The following is a 16,986-nucleotide window of genomic DNA, read 5'->3' as shown; positions in this document are numbered from 1 at the left end:
ATACATTTGAATGAAGTTATTTTCTGACTAAATTGAGTTCCCTAAGGTTATCCAGACATCACGGAACTATGACCAGTTGTTTTTAACGACCATGAATTCCAATTTTCCGTGTTTTGTCCAGCCCAAAAAGTGGCGCCTTTCTACGAGGAGTGGTGGTTTCTGGTCGTGGTGGCTTTGGTGGGGCTCATCTTCATCCTGCTGCTGGTTTTCATCCTCATTATCAGAGGCCAGAGCAAGAAGTATGCCAAGAAGTCCGAATCAGGTGAGTGCACACAATTAAATGGAGAGTTTCTGACTAGACTTTGAAACAGTTTTGCACCATCTAACCCAGTGGCAAGGATGGCTAAGAATCTGATTACTTGACCTTTTCTTATAAAAGAGTTCCACTTTATAAGAGTATTTAATGATTTGCACTTTTCCAATATCAAACAGTGAACTTGAAGTAACTTTTTCAGAGGTTTTTAATTCAAATTCTTAATGATTTAGATCAATTGAGTAGCTGGAGAAAAAAGGAGAGAAGGGGGCAGACTTGTCCATTCAGTGCAGTTCTGACATCAGCGGGTATTTCCCTGAGCTCAGCACTTCTGCCATAGCTGTTTAGCTGCCAGGCCGGGGAGGGGAGGGAAGAGTAGGGGAGGGGGTCCCTGCGGGTCACTGCCCATCTTTCTGACTGACAGAGGAAAAACAAGAGGTTCCTTCTCAGTCTAACACAAAGACGCTCTCAAAGCCTCCATATTCCCCTCCAGGAATCTGGCTCAGGCCACTGGACCTACCCTGGAGGTTTTCTTTTTCTCTGTGTTTGCGTAACCACCAATTGATCTCAAGTAGCCCTGGAGCAACCGCGGAGGTCCCGGCCTCGCTTGCAGTCCCGGCCTCGCTTTCAGTCCCGGCCTCGCTGCAGTCCTTCATAAGTCTTAGTATGACTGAAAGTGTTTTTGACCTGTAGCATGGCAAGTAACAGTTCCTCCAAACATGAATCTACTGCAGAGCAGCGTGGCAAGTCTGTCACTCTCAGCTTATAGTGTTGGCGCTTTGATTAATCATGAGGGACACTTGGGAGTCGACATGTTATTGCCTATTCATGTGTGATCCACAGACGGTGTTTACACAGAATGGCACACTCATTTTTCATATTCGGGTGTATTTTGTACATGCCTTTCCATGAGTTTGCATAATACTAAAGTCATTAGTACTCATGACTTTGTGATTTTATATTCTATAGGAAATGTCCTTTATTTGTCATTAGTCCTTTGAAAACATTTCTTCATTCTGTGTTAAATATACTGTAAATGTTTCCATTGCAGACCACATCTGGTTTATTTAAAACTAACGTATTACTTTAGACTCATAGTATGTATTATTCAGAAAATATCCGTCTACCAGCACCCATAAAACTCACTAATGAACACCCCGGGCCAGCTGTTCCCCTTGTTTCCGGTCTTAAAGCTAAGCTACGCTAACCAGCTGCTGGCTCCAGCTACACATTTCATGTAACTCTCAGCAAAAAAGCAAATAAGGATATTTTCCAAAATGAACTGTTGCTTTAAGTCACAAAAAAGAGTTGTAGACAGTTCACTTGGACGTTCTCGAAACTCGAAAGCAAAAACCTTCAATCTTTAAGTTTGACCTGAAATTGTCCCGGAACAATGTATATATATATTTTAAAGACAGTACCCGGCCACACATCTGGTTTACCCTTTGGATTTTACATCCTGCTTTGAAAGGAAAATGTCCAAATGCCATGCTATTTTAATGCTCAGCATTTTAAAACCTGAAAGACATGCAAGTGACATAATTTCTTCATGAAGACTTTCCACGACCATTCACTCATTTATTATTTTTCTTCGGACGGTTCATCCGTCCATGTTTCCGTTTAGCAACATTATTATTTAAACATCCATCTGTTTCAATTCCTTCCTAATTCCTTATTTTGTTCATTCACTCACCCACCACTCTGATCAGTTCCATTCGTCGTCCCGTACACTAACCTGCCTGTCCATCTGGCCTGTGGTCACACAGTGTCTTTGTATGTGTGTCCAGGGAACAACTCCAACTGTAATGCTCTGACCCACGGAGACATGGTCAGCCTGGATGAAGGCCGTTTCCCCGCTCTGGAACTCAACAACCGAAGGCTGTCTGTGAAAAACTCTTTCTGCCGGAAGAACGGCGTCTACACCAGGTCAGTGATCTACGCAGTGTATGGCCCAGAAAGTGCAGATTGCAATGAAATCCTAATTTAAGGTCATAATGAAAACCATTTGGTAAAATAATTGGGTTATCTGTGGAAGCTTCACCTCTTGCCTGAAAACATGTTCTGTGGAAAGATACTCACCTCCTGACAACTTGGACACAAATCCACTCCTGCTTCTAGTGAGAAGCCGGATATAAAAAGATTCACTGCAGATTTAATGAGCTGCGGTATTTCAGTGAATCCCAGCTGTAGGACATGCAGCACGCTGAGACTATGTACTTGTTTAAAGCCAATCACTCTGAATGACACCTGCAGGGACTGAGTCACAAGTCCACTCTTGGATCCGAGTGTATACTTTGCATGAGATCATTAATACCTGTTTAGGTAAGTGGTGGATTAAGAGACAGCTGCAGTCATGTTGTTGAGGACAGTTAAAAGTTTTGTCACAGTTTGTCTGCAGTGACTGTATTTCATATGGATATCACAGACTTCTGTAGTAGTACTGACTGGGAAATGTGATTAGGGGGAGACAGTTGCACTCCAATGTGCCTCCCTTCCCTGGAATCAGCCTCCCCAGTGTGTGCATATGTGCAGGAGTCCATACATTGTTTTGTGTATGAGAATGTGTGAAAAATTTGTTTTGGGTTGTGTGAATGCGAGTGTGGCCTTGAGGACAGATCAAAGCAGCTCCAGGTCTTTGAGGAGCTTCCAGGCAGCTTCCTATTATGTCTCTGGGCTTGAAGGGGGAGGCGGAGAGCGAAAGAATGCACATATGTACTTTCAGACTCAACACTCTTTGAACTCAGCCCATAGCAGAGCAACCCAAATCCCAACACCTGAGCCCCCGATTATAGATTAATGCCACTTCTTGATCTCTGGTCTCAGGATACCAAAGACAGGATGAAGTCCTCTGACTGATGCCAGGATCAGAAATCAAACATTCTTAATCCCGCTGTATTCATTGTAATTCAGCACTTTGTCAGACAGCAAATGGCATTTATGTTTGAGTTTGGATACAGAAGGTTTCGCTGTATGGAGATCATTTGTCCAGAGTTTAACAGAAGGGCCAATATGCCCGACAGTTAATTCAATCACCATCACAGGGGAGTCAATGCAGTTGACTTTGCAAACTTAATATGTCACTACTTGAAATGTCAATAAGCCTTTTTAACATTGTAAAGTTGTTAAAATGAAGGATAAGAACAGTACTTGAATGATCTGTTCCACTGCGGTTTAGATATTATGTGTTCCTACGGTTTGGGTAGGACAAACTCTCCTTCTTATGAACTCACACACAGGAGTCCAAATGTGTTTTGGGGTTGAGCTTCAACATCCAGAAGATCAATGTTTTACTGCTGTCATGATAAAGAGGGACGGATTAACGGCATAATTAGCGTACATGGCTTTGTATCGTTTTTTTTTTTTTTAAACTTACTTTGACACACTGCTTTGGGGTTTAAGGAAGTCTTGGTGAAGTAATTCTGTGTAGATTAACATGGTTTTAAACACCGTTGAATGACAAAGCTCTTGAACACTTCAGACATGTTAATGAGTCCCTACAGGCGATTGTAGCAAGAGGAGAGCCTGATAATGAGTATAGACCAGGGGCGGATTTGATTTCACCCCCTGGTTCTCATTTCTTACTCGACATACTGCTGACTAAATGTTGCTGCAAGAGGATTAAGTGGAGCCTTCTCTATCCAAGTGAGGGAGCTGATAAATAATTCACGTCTCACTCAACAGTGTATGAGAGTCAAGGAGAAGAGGTGAGAGTGGGCCGAGCTTCTTCAATGTTTTTAAACAGGCAGTTTATCATAATGTCCAAGTGGCTCCCGATAGCATTTCTTCACACTGGCTGCAGCGCTTTGTTTGACTGTCTTATAAGGGGGCTCGCTGCAAGGACTGCTGAGGGATGGAAGTTGGTAAAGGTTACGCTGAGACTCCTTTTGGGAGCAAGTGCAGATTGGAATTTAGAGCTGTGATTCAAACTTTGTTGAAACGTTTTCTGAGTTGGACTGCATCGTAGAACTTAGTACTTAGTACTTTTTTAAGAAGTTAATTACTAGTTTGTATCTTGCTACAAAGCAAACGGGCACCCGGTAGCTTAGACAATCACTTTGACGTCTTAAAAAATGTGTTTTAGTCTTAGTTATTAATCAATCAGCCGATTGACAGAAAATTACTCAACAACTTTTTAAAAATGTCAAACTTTTTATCTGCTTTATTGTGATTAATTATGTCATTACTGCGTTTATATCCCTCAATTCATCATGTGTAGAGCAAGAGCAAGACAAGTAAAGAAATGATATCCCTAATAAAGTGAAGCTCATTAAGCATTTACATTTACACCTCAGAAAAGATAACCACACACACACACACACACACACACACACACTTACACCATCTACATGAACCTGTACACACGCATTTCATCCATTGATTTCAGCTCACGTAGCACAGCGAGCTCATCTTGTTTCATTGTTCCTACGCAATATTAATAATCTTCCTTTTTATTCATTATTGTATTACTCCTAATAAGATAAGTAAAACACATTCCATATACATGTTGTGAGTTGTCAGCAAAGTCACATCACATAACACACACATTAGCAGACCTGTAGCACTTTGCATATAAGTAGCTCTCTTGTACACGTTTCACTCCTCCACTCAAGTTAAGTGAATTAACTCTAGTTTAATCTCACTCATTGAGCGTAATTGAATTACAGCTTGCTTTGTGATTTTTCCGATGGAGTTTTCCATTTTGTCCACAACACACTCAAAATACCAGTCCTTGTGAAGACAGCTGGAATTTAGCCGCAACATTTTTGAAATGGTTTCAAAATGTATTTATTCAGAGAAATGCTAATGCGGTTTCGACGTGTAAAGCGGCTGTGTGCGTGCTGCAGCAGCGACTGGCTGCCGACACTATGGCCTGGAAAGTCAACAGGAGTCAGTGTGTCCCAGTAGTCTCTGCCAAACCAGCACCAATCAGCAGAAACAGATGGGTGTTTGTTCAGCAGGGCCGGCAACAGCGGAAAGAACGGCGGAGCTTAGGCATCAAGAGCTTTTTTCCCTCTCATATTTACTTAAAGAACTCCTGACTAGAGCACACCATTTTAGGAAATGTTTTTCCTGTATTTCATCTTTCTCTGCACTCATTTTTCTTTCTTTCAGTTTTTAGGTTTGCTCAGCACCTCTCCTCGGCCATAGTCTCTCATCACACTCCCTAAAAGGATCCTCCCTGTGTACTCCTATCACTTACGCTCTCTAAACATACATCTCAATGGCATAATTGATTGCGCAGCATGCCACAGCTTCATCCTTGCAATCATTCTTGTAGGCTCTGATAACATTTGCCAGAGCAAAGCCCCATTTGTATGACGAGCCCTTGAGCACTACAAGAGTTCATTTTCAAATGTAGTCACAAGGGCCCAGTGGTTTGACATTCCACAGCCCGCAGTGAGGACTGAATCAGGGGGATTATTAATTCCAGGACAGACTGCCTATAGGGAGCCATCTCATGAGTATCCCATGATTCTCATCAAGCTGCACTCCGACACACAGACACACACAGACACACAGTGATACATGTGAAGTTGAGAGGAAGCGCTGACTGTGTTGTCTTTAGTGAGAATTATTTTTAAAAGACAACAACATGGGTCTGAGTTGCGTAACTTTGGCCATCGTTTCTGGCCATGATGGCGTTGTACTCACCAAAGTAAATACTGAGATATGAACACGGCAACATCAACACAACAGAGTCTGATGGGGCAAGAAACACGAGCAGTTAGTGGGCGTTCACACCGAGATCAAGTGTTTGTGGGGGCGTGTAGCTTCACTTACTGGTGAAACCATGAAATTCAATCCTGAAGGTCCCGTTTGAGTAACAGATCTGTGAATGTGAAGGCTTCTGAAACGCCAAAACACTGCACAGCGGTTTGTAATACTAGGACACTAGTATACACAAGGCACAAGGTAGACACAAGGTGAATAACGGTGGCAAGAGTAGGAATATGGCATTAACGTTACAAAGTCATCTACCAGGAATGTGCTTTTTGCATGTATTTGATTGGCCACAGCGACCAAAGTTGCGTCTGGTTAAACTTCTTTGAAAGACGTTCCTGCTCTGTTTCGCCCTACCTCCCTACATTGGCACTGCACCCCCGCTGACTGTCAGCTTCGTTCCATTCAGATCAATGAGGGGGCTGCGATTTCTCATGCAGAGCCAAAGTCAGTCTGAACGTGGCCTGGAGAGTTCAGACGGGCCAAGCCAACATCATTTGTTTAAGAACTTTTGTGACTTTATTTGATCGTCGACAGTAGAGACTGAAACATGGAAGACAGTGATGGGGATGATGTACAACAAAGGGTTACAGCTGGAATGTAACTGAGCATGTTGTGTCTTATACCACAAGGCTACAGGCACGCTCCACAAGCATTTTAGTGAAAATATCTGAACCTGAAGGTGAGCGCAGAAAGGTCGGTTTTAATCCCTAACTTCACAGGAAAACTGTGCGCACTGAACTGTAATGAGAACAGTAGGTCAAAGCTGAACAAGGAAGTCAGTCTGCAACTGATTACTGTTTACTTTGATGAGCAGAATGTTGTTAGTATCGATAGGAATGACGGCAAAAACTGCAAAAATGAGACCCAAGTTGTAATAAACTGGAATTATCTTACATTAAAACAATGTTAGAGTCAACGCAATTCTTTGGTTAAGGGCAACAAGCAACTGAATTATTGTCTTTGTCTGTTTGTCTTTGCCCAGGTCTCCTCCTCGGCCCAGTCCAGGCAGTCTGCACTATTCAGACGAGGACGTCAGCACAAAGTACAATGACCTGATCCCTGCGGAGAGCAGCAGCTTGACTGAAAAACCCTCCGAAATCTCAGACTCACAGGTGCAGTAGCAACTCTCGTTTGTTATAATTCATCTTGTATGGTCTCTCTGTGTGTGTTAAATGTTCACCGTCTGTCTGCATTAAGTGTGTATTTGTACCCGTCTGTGTGTGCGCACTGTCATCTCCTTGAATTCCTCTGGAATTCAGCTCTGCATTGTCGGCTGTACAGTGTTTTGTCAGTGTCACATGGTGTCTTTTCTCTGTCATTCACCTGAATGCATTTCGGCCTGCAGAGGTCATAAGATATAGCTACAGTAATGCACAAGGAGAGATGAGAGATTAATGGCTCTGCTCACTGGCGGAAAAGCAGTTTTTAGACCAGGCAGTGACCTGTGGAGAATGTTACTTTGCGAACATCCACCTGCGATCCAAGCCACTGCACTCAGCCACAGCACTTGTTATGTAAGACGGCGAGGGCACATGCACTTTGCAAAGTTTATTTTAGAGCTAGTTACGCATTGGAACCGCTGCAGCCGGGCAGCCGATTCAGGTTTCCTACTGAATGTTCTGTAAGTCAGGTCAGAGTCAGTAAAAATCATCACAATATTGTCCCTTCTCTTACATGGCAGAGCCTCATTAGAGTCGTAAGTAGTCAAATATCACAGTTTGAATTCATTTTTAAAGTGCTTTTCTCAGACACCATCAGGGCTGATAGATGAACAAGTTTTGCCACAATATCTTGTGGCGTTTGATGTGTGCTGAGCCAAACTGCTTTTGCCCAGTAAGTGAGTGCAATCGATAAATTGTGACTTTCTCTCTGTCTCTCTCTGTCTTTCCATCAATCAGTCTGTGTGCTGCCCACCCTCATGTCTCTGATTTCCTGACTTGAATCTTTTTTAACATTTACATGTTCTTTTATCTGAATTGTTTTTCCCCCTATGTCTTATATGCATATATGTTCTTTCTGTTTTCCCTCCCCGACTCTCTGTGGTTTGGGTGAACTATCTTGAGGTCTGCAGTCCGGTTTTGATCCTAGCCAGATGAAAGTGTCAGGGGGGGGTAATGGTCCTGAATTCCCTTGCTTTCAGGCCTCTTTCAGTGTTCTCTTTTATCTACAAATTCTTTACTCTAGGCATAATTATCTTGGAACATCTCTCGGCTACATGCGTCCCTAGTGTGAATTCCGAAGCCAGAAATCTCTCCCCACCTGGCCTTATCGGGACCTAAGTCCCATTTCCAGATCATATGAAAATCTCCCTAAAATGAATCGTTACGGACAGGACCTTTCGCAGCCCGAAAACAACCCCTCAAATGAATCATTTCGTAATTTCATCACCTGTCTGACATATCTACCGTTCGCACTTGTGCATTGTCAAACATGGCCTTGATGCAGTAACCGCCCCCTCAGCCCGGGAAGTCGACGCCTGCCTGCTGCCACACTGCACATTCAAGGCGCTGATGTTGGCTTTGATGGGCTAAAACACACAGAGCCCTGCTGTTACCTCAGGGCTCTTCTGCCATGCCCCTGTCGGGCCACCGTATCAGCATCCAATGATGCTACAGAGAAATCCAGGAATGCTCTTTGAAGTTTTATTGAGCGGATAACTCTGAGGATGACATTGTGCTGTCTGTCCTCTTTAATCCCCGGGGGCTCCACCAGCAGGTATAAGTTGACTATTGTACTCCTCCTCAAGAGGAGATTTGGAGGAAGCTAACATTGACTTGGCAAAGCAACAAGGCCCCCCATTACTGCTCTGCTTCCCTGCAGGTAGTTCCATATTGACTTTTTTTCCTTTATAGTATAGGCTTTCTCACTTTGCAAGGTTGTCTCTGTGGCACTGTCTTTGTGTGTCATTCAAGGCCAAAACCAGACAAAGATAGATGATCTCATCTCTGAGTCACAGACGGATTGTAGATCATGCTCTCTCTGCAGAGTGGCATTCTGTGGGAGACAAATAAAAATGTCTGCTTTCTGTTCCATGTTTTCTCTCCCTTTCTGCCTCTTGTCTCACTCTTTCTCCACCTTCCCACTCCCTGTCTCTCTGGCTACTGTAGCTGTTTTTGCTGGGGCTCAACTGAGAATACTTTCTGTAATGTTTGGATCGTCTCTCGTGACAACGCACCACTTTGTTTTGACTGGCCCAGTCTGAAGTATGATGTCATAACCCAGAATAAAAGAGAAATATGACCACAAATAAATAGTACACGAAGATGAGATGAAAACTAGCCTCATATAGTCCCTTGGACTACAGAAAGGTGACAAATCAAGAGGAAAGAGAAAAAGGAAACAAGAGCACATGCTTACATTACTCTCAAGTCCACCAGTCTGGGACAGCACTAATACCCAACACAATTTTAAATCCCTTGATCATAGTTGTTCTGATTGAAGCAGCATACATTAAGGCAGTGAGAAGGGATTGGAGCTGCTAAAGAAGCATATGCCTTGATGATGATGAAATAGAACTTTACTTTGATGCAGCAGGCATTTCAGTATGCCAAAAACACATTTTCTCGTCCCTGGTTTTTTCAAATTGCTGAAATCACAAAAAAGTGAATGTACTCTGGACTTTTTTTAATCCCCCTCGAGCCCCACATATACTGTCTTTGTCCCCGGGGACCCCTGCTGTGTTCACTTCATCAATGAGAGTGACATAGACAGCCTCCCCTTCCTCCCCCTCCTCATTGCAATAATCCATAACTAGAGGACAAAGGGCTGACCCACTCTGTGGTATTGGGGTATGCATTCATTTTAAAGAGGGGGATGGGGGCCATGCTTGTATGGAGATTGTTGTTTCAGTCTCCTGCTATTATATAAACAATAAGAAAGTACAATTCAAAGTTATTTACAAAGCATTTTCAACACTTGGTTAATAGTGAGGTGCTATGCGGAACTTTAGGCATAAATATAGATAAAAACAAGATTAGGTTAAATGCTGATATGACAACATATGCCAATTTGAGTTGACAGAGGTCAAAGTTCAAGAGATAGAGTGTGTCAACGCCTGTCCTATTTGCCAATATTGACTAATTTATCTATCTATATTTAACACACGTCCATTGTTGCATTTGGTCCTGTTTCCCCTCTCCCACGTTGTTCTCCCGACAATGTGAAACATTGTAAACAGGAAACTTTATTATGCTGATGACAAAATAAACTACTGTCAAGAGGGTTCACCAGTTTATTGGATAGATGTCTTAATCTTTTTCTCTGCCTAATTTAACATCATAACGATGAGAACATCTTTAATAAGTGTCTCCGGCAGGCTGGTATGTGTCTGTCTTACACATACTCTGACGTGCACTGCTGTATTGCATGCCTTAAGTCTGCTGCTTTCACAGCATTCAGCTCTAGTAATTAGCTCATAATGAGTTGAAGTAAGGAGCCGTTTCACGGGCCGTGCCGCCCCGGAGGCAGATTGTTAAGCATCTCCACTGTAAGTTCCTCAATTGGATCCTTGAGTTATTTCTGTTAAAGGCTGGTGAAGAACTAAAAGCAAAAGGAGCACAGATTGCACCGGTTTATACTCGGAACATTTCAAGGGTCAGAACATCTGTTGCGCAGGCAGGAGTAGGACGCAATGCACCGTGTCAACTGCATTTGCTTATTCCCACCACCGCACACTGACAACTGGAGTGGTGTTGCTTCTCTCAATGCGGTGTTAATTCTTTGAGAGTGAGGTAATACTACTTGAAGTGGCTCGGCATGTCTTGTTGGTCCACTGTGAATAGATCTTGTTATTGTGTTGTTGTGTTGCTAAACACACTGGCATCACTGGAATGCTTTTCAACACTGATTGGCCTCAAGTGTTTACAACCGGGTAACAACATTACAAATGGACAACACACACAGAAAGCCACTGATGTTGGCACACCCCTGCTCTCCTTATTGAAAGGAACAACTCTTTTTTTATTTTAAAAAGTAAAAAAGAAAGTATGATCAGTGTGACTGAATTCTGAGCCAAACCTTGCTGTGCACAATGTCTGCCTTTGATTAGTGTGCGGTAAAATATGAGTGAGGGGGGGGGTCAATTTCCTTTGTCTAGAACCAAGGAAGATCAAAAAAGCAGGATTTCAACTCTGTTTGGACATTTATAAACTCTACTGACAACAAAAAAAGAAAAGTCTTCATTTAGGGCTTTGGCATAAGGGACATGAACCATGTTGAGGCTGAGGGAAATCTGAGCCTACTGACATATGTATCGCATATGTGCTGTGCAATATCCAGCATGAGTGATCTGGAGTGTATCCTTCTCATACTGTGTGTGCCACCATGGCTGTTGGCACACACAGTATGAGAAGACTGAAAGTGATAATATGAGGGGGGGGGGGGGCTTGAGCATGTCCCAATTATCAGCACCATCTCTGTTCTGAAAAGAAGAAGCCTTCCTTACTTTTGTAACACGCCTAATGAATAGTCCAAGCCTCCTCTTTGGGAAATTATCCAATGACAATTTTGGCAAAGTCGGCTGTGCATTAGTTCTTCGTGGCCGAGTGATAAATCGCAGGCTAGCTCACCAATTGGCAGCTTGCTTTCAATGCAATTAGTTGACCAAGAGCAATCCCCACCAAGTGTTCAATGCTCACATTGCTTTCTGTTTGACACATGGAATGTTACTTGACAGGAATACAATAGCGTTTTACTAGCCCGCGTTAAGGTGGAGGGTCAATGACGAGAACGTACTGAGGATTATCGTCATTCCTTTACAGTTGACTTGAAGGGAATTCAAACTGACTCAAATAATGAGGAAATAAATCATTCTACTTCCTCCAAATTAACTCCTAAAATCACACTTTCTATGTTTGAGAATGCATGTTGCTTTAAATTCTTTAGCTTTTCACACCATTTACCCAGAATGGCTCAAAGGACCTATATAAATACATGTATAACATATTTATGATATTATCATCATCATGACTGGGCCATTTTAATCATTCTGTTATGGTGATGTACTGTAAAACCCATTGTTTTGTTCACCCATAGGAGGCGCTGGTGTTTTCATATGGGACAGGTGGCCTACATACACTTCCACTGCATTTGGTGAGGTTCCTGTGGCTGCCTGCTTTGAATGTTTGTAGCCTGATAGGTGGCTGGTTCCTATTTCTAGTCCCCATCCTCTCCGTCAGATGTGGTACACTGTGCTACACTGTGCTACACAACACCAAGCCCCGTCTTGTAGGGCGTGGTGTGGATACAAAGATCTTAGATCCTCAACATACTGATAATGTGAAGATAACGTGAAGATAAAGTGACCTGTGCCATCTTGTGTCGATGGTCCGTTTGCAATGCACGCTTCAGTAACATGTCATCCATCCGTAATCATGCTTTGACCATTGTTGGTGTCCATGTGTTCTCGTGCTGTGTTGTGACTGTAAGTGTGCATGTGTGTGTGTAGTTTAGAAAGGGATGATTGTGAACTGATGACTTTGCTCAGAATAATTAAATAACTTCATGTCCATTTACATTTGTAGCTTCAGCATCTCTAACTGCTCCACATGGAAACACTACAGAGTCATCCCATGCTAACTCCATATATCAATGTCTCTTTTTCTATCTCCCACAGGGCAGCGACAGCGAGTACGAGGTGGACCCGAACCGACAGAAGACCCACTCCTTCGTCAACCACTACATCAGCGACCCCACTTACTACAACTCCTGGCGCCGCCAACAGAAAGGCATATCCCGGGCACAGGCCTACAGCTACACTGAGTCAGAGTCAGGTGATCCGGATCACTGCGCCCCACCGCCACTGCCTCCTCTACCTCCACTGCCACCCCAGCTCAGTTCACCTAGCCCCCAGCCTCAGCAAGCCCAGGGTCAGCCTCAGGGCCCACCTCAGGGCCCACCACAGGGCCCGCCTCAGGGCCCACCCCAGATCCACCCCCAGGGCCAAGGCAGCCTGTTCAGGCCCAAAGGTAGCCGGACTCCCACCCCGTCCCTGCAGAGCTCCAACCCCCCCAGCCAGCACAGCACCCTCTACAGGCCCCCCAGCAGCCTAGCCCCTGGCTCGCGGGCCCCAATCGCTGGCTTCTCCTCCTTTGTGTGAAAAATGCTGAAAAGGACACGAACATTTCTGGAAATATCTACCCATCTTGTGTTGAAGGAAGACACCGAAACGCGCAGTCAACCCAATCAAGTCATTTACGCCTTTCTATCTTTTCATTGCTTTTCTTTTTCTACATTGTTCAGCCTGGATACACGCGGAAACAACACTATGAGCCTTTTTGGAGCACTTTTCTTTATTATTGTTTAATGTGTGGAAGTGTGATAAAATAATCTGCATCATCTATTCACTTTTATTCAGCTAATTGCATGACTTTATTTCCTCCTTTCTTTTGTTGCTTTTCTTTGAACACATTCATATGGTAATCTCTTTGATTCTGTACAAAGTCACGAGAATCTTTGAAAAAACACACACACACACATATAAATATATATATACAGTATATATATAGTAGATGTACCTAAAAGACTAAATCAAGTCAATGCAGAGTCTTGCATTGATGGAGACTGAAATAACAATATGATGGAGCCATATTGTGGCCGTGAAAGGACAAGTGCTTGTTTGGACTGGATGAACTGGATGTAAAAACAAGAAAAAAGAGGAAGTGATAAAAGACAGACGTGGATGTGGAAGTCATGCCAAATCGAACAAATTTTAGTGTGTTGGCCGGGAGAGTTTTAAGAGGACATTGGGGAAACAATTATGGGTTTCCATGGAAACAGCGCTCTGGCCTGCAGCACACCAATACATAGAAAAATCGGACAATTGGCCACGGCGGGTCAAATGTCAATAACTGTGCCGTGCCTGAAGGATCCTGCAGATATATAAAATGAGTGTATATCTGTTAAAGTGAAAGTGTTTAAGTCTTTTTGTGAGTGTGTTACAGTGGATCAAAGATGCCTTGATAGAAACACTTATTTATGATATTTGGCACCAATTGTTACTGGACTGCTGACGGCAGCTCTAGACTGCGGCATCGTAATAGCTGGCCTCTCACTATGAGAGCCTTCTTTTAATCCTGACAGACGTGGGCTGTGAATTAATTTGCATTCACGACCCATATTTTTTTCACCCTTTGCTGGCTCACATATACACACATAAAGTCTCATTCTGCATATGTCTACTGAAATGCTTTGAAAGCCAACCTAAGAGGGTTAAAACTGTGTGACGTAGACTGGGACGGTCACATATGGGCACAGCTGTTGGTTCTGCTAAAATTTAACTGCGAGTTTTTGATAAGAAACATTTTTTTTTTCCTGTTTCCTTTCCTGCTGGTATAACTCTTCTGTCAATGCTCACAATCACGGGGCAGCGCTGAGCCTGCGCCAAGAGATGATGTCATTGAATTGCCTCACCTCTTTCCCCTTTGTGTAATCAACCACTCTGTACTATTCAGGTGTGACTGTATTGTCCCAAATGCTAATGCGTGTGTGTGCATGTGTGCGTGTGATTACACTTCTTGTGCGTAAGCTTTACAGATCATTCACTGTGTGTCTGGTTATAAAGAGATCGTCCTGCAGCATCTGTAAACCTGCCTGGAGTAACGCCACAGAGGGCTGGCACCGTCCAGCCGCCTGCCAGGCGCACTCATAACGCTATAGTGAAGACTCAGTGGTGTGTTCCTAGTTTTCATAGTTAAAAAAAAGAAAAAAAATGTCATCTACTTTTTTTTCTTCTTTCTCTGTGGGGTGATTTCATTGTACGCAACAAAAGCTTATCATGCAGAATCTGAATGAATATATGATCACAGTACATTTCTGAAATAAATTATTTTTGAATGTTAGCAGTTCTGGTACTCAATTGAAAACTGTTCAGGGTAGATGGGCGAAGGCGAAACATGAAAATGCTGATGGTAAAATTTTAAATCACACGACTATTGTAACCTAGTCCAAAGCTACATTCAGACCAACAAAAGCTCTCAATATGCAGAGTCCTCGTTTATTTCAGTGCAACTTAAAAAAGCAGTCATCCTGAAACCCACACGGCCGCTGAAGCTACACTGTAGTAGTCAGCAGTCACACATCTAGCAAAGCCATTTCTCTGCAAACCCTCGCCATCACAGTGAAAGAAACAACATAAACACACCGATTGCACGGCAGAAATCTGCTATTCACTAATTACAAGAAGAAATACAAATTGCCTGGATGTAACTCATCTACATCACTAGTAAATGAAAGAATGTAAACTGAGGTCTATTTTGAGTCTGCATGCACATTTAATTAGTATTTCCAGGTTAACAGTGAATGTGTGAAATTACCCGCGGCATATCATGTCACAGAGAGTGCCTTAGCTTTAATGACATGTCATGAAAACATCAAAGGAAAACATGCAGAAATGTGCCAAGTACCAGCAATGCTCTGTATAAATGTTTCCTGTAAGCACATAGGTAGGATCCGTCTGTGGCTAATTAGTTGATGAAATTCCACCTAACCTTAGCATTACTCAGGGCAGCAATAAATTGGATCAGTGTAGATGCTGTGAAATCCTTTTTATCTGGTTACAAATGTCCCCTCTGGACTTTTTTAATTTTATTTCCCTCCGTGCTCCCCGATAACCACAATTCATTAGCTCATCATGTTTACCTAGGTCGACTAAACTTGCTCAGTTGGCCCTTTTAAACCTATTACACTGCACATAAAGTGATACCTATATGTATTTAAGGAATAGCAATGTGTTGGAATTTGAAAAAGTACCTGAACTAACGGACACATACTTGCATGACAGAAGCACATGTATAGTGTCAGATGGTGTTAGATGCTAATTGGATCTCATTCGACTTGATCCCGTGCTAACCTACTAAACACATAGGCATGAGAGGCGAGGAGATTAGGGAATTGGAACGAGCGCGTCCAGAGCGCTAATCCCTTTTTTGAAAACACATGGGAAATTTTCCTCCTGACAGAAGAATCACAGACAGCAGGCATTTCACTTGCTGAAAAATTCATTTCCCTCTGTCTCTCTTTCTCTCTCCCTCAGGAAATGAATGACAGAAAAGAGTGAGCTGGTGGTCCCTGTTAAAAAGGGAACCCAAGGTACTAAATAGCCCTGATGAGCTTTGAGAACCCACAGTTGGAATAATAAAGGATTCAGACAGAAGGTGCAGTTCAAAGGAGTTTAAAAACCCTGTATTTAATTGCCTCATTTGTGAGCTTCACTGAGGGTGGTTTGGGGATTTGAAGAGGATATACCGGCAGTTGAAGACAGGATACTAATTTGAGAAAGGGGATATTCCCTGAGTGCCGTTCATGAATGCCTTTCTAATGTACTGTTTGGTGGATGCTTAAATTGGTTTTGACTTAATTCACATTTTGGTAAGTCCCTTTGCCCCAACCAACTCATTCTTGCAGTTTGGATGGACACTTTTCCACAGTGTGTGGTTCAGGCAAGATCTACTTTGGGATCTGAAACAACAGAAAACTGTGACATAAATTGCTGAAATTGTTGGATGAAGTAATTTGGACACAATTATTTGTATCGCTGTTTGTCCAGTCGAAAGGTTTCCACTAGAAAAGACAGTCCCTCGTGTGTGTCCCAATTTCCGACTGTAGCCTTTCCAGGCCATATTCATTATATAACGTATAATACAAAGCCACACAAGGAAGCAATAATTGAATAAGGGGGCCCGCTTCAGGGAAATGGGCCATCAAAGTTTTTTGTCCTGCATACCCTCACTGAAGTTCTGAAAGACCTAAACAGAGCGTCCCATAAAACTGCACCACTAATTGGTTGCATGTAAAAATGTAAGAGCTGATGATATTTACAGGTGGGCGAATGAGGCTTCAACAGACAGGTGGGCGTCAGTGATGTCACAAGTGTTAAAGTTCACACCTGAGGACCAGATGACTGAACAGGCACAAGCTCATTTCTACATAACCTCAACATGTTATGCATCAAAGGTTAGACATTTGCTTCGTGTGTGAAATCAAAGGCTGTTTTTAATGTAATCTGTCAATTG

At 42.9% G+C, this 16,986-nt stretch overlaps 1 protein-coding gene across 1 annotated transcript in view; it reads left to right on the top strand.

The window, feature by feature from the left end:
• Nucleotides 1-14,803, top strand: part of sdk2b (sidekick cell adhesion molecule 2b) — a 240,925-nt gene extending 226,122 nt beyond the window's left edge. Inside the window, exons 42-46 of the mRNA XM_029456609.1 lie at nt 122-262; nt 2,041-2,179; nt 6,960-7,089; nt 12,011-12,067; nt 12,591-14,803. Coding sequence (XP_029312469.1) covers nt 122-262; nt 2,041-2,179; nt 6,960-7,089; nt 12,011-12,067; nt 12,591-13,073 — 950 coding nt within the window. The 3' untranslated portion in view covers nt 13,074-14,803. The remainder of the gene's footprint in view (nt 1-121; nt 263-2,040; nt 2,180-6,959; nt 7,090-12,010; nt 12,068-12,590) is intronic.
• Nucleotides 14,804-16,986: the final 2,183 nt, after the last annotated feature.

The sequence above is a fragment of the Cottoperca gobio genome, chromosome 19, assembly GCF_900634415.1.
Source record: "Cottoperca gobio chromosome 19, fCotGob3.1, whole genome shotgun sequence".
Taxonomy (NCBI): Eukaryota; Metazoa; Chordata; class Actinopteri; order Perciformes; family Bovichtidae; genus Cottoperca; species Cottoperca gobio.
The sequence above is the reverse complement of the archived record's forward strand: the minus strand, read 5'-3'. Positions and strand labels throughout refer to the sequence as shown.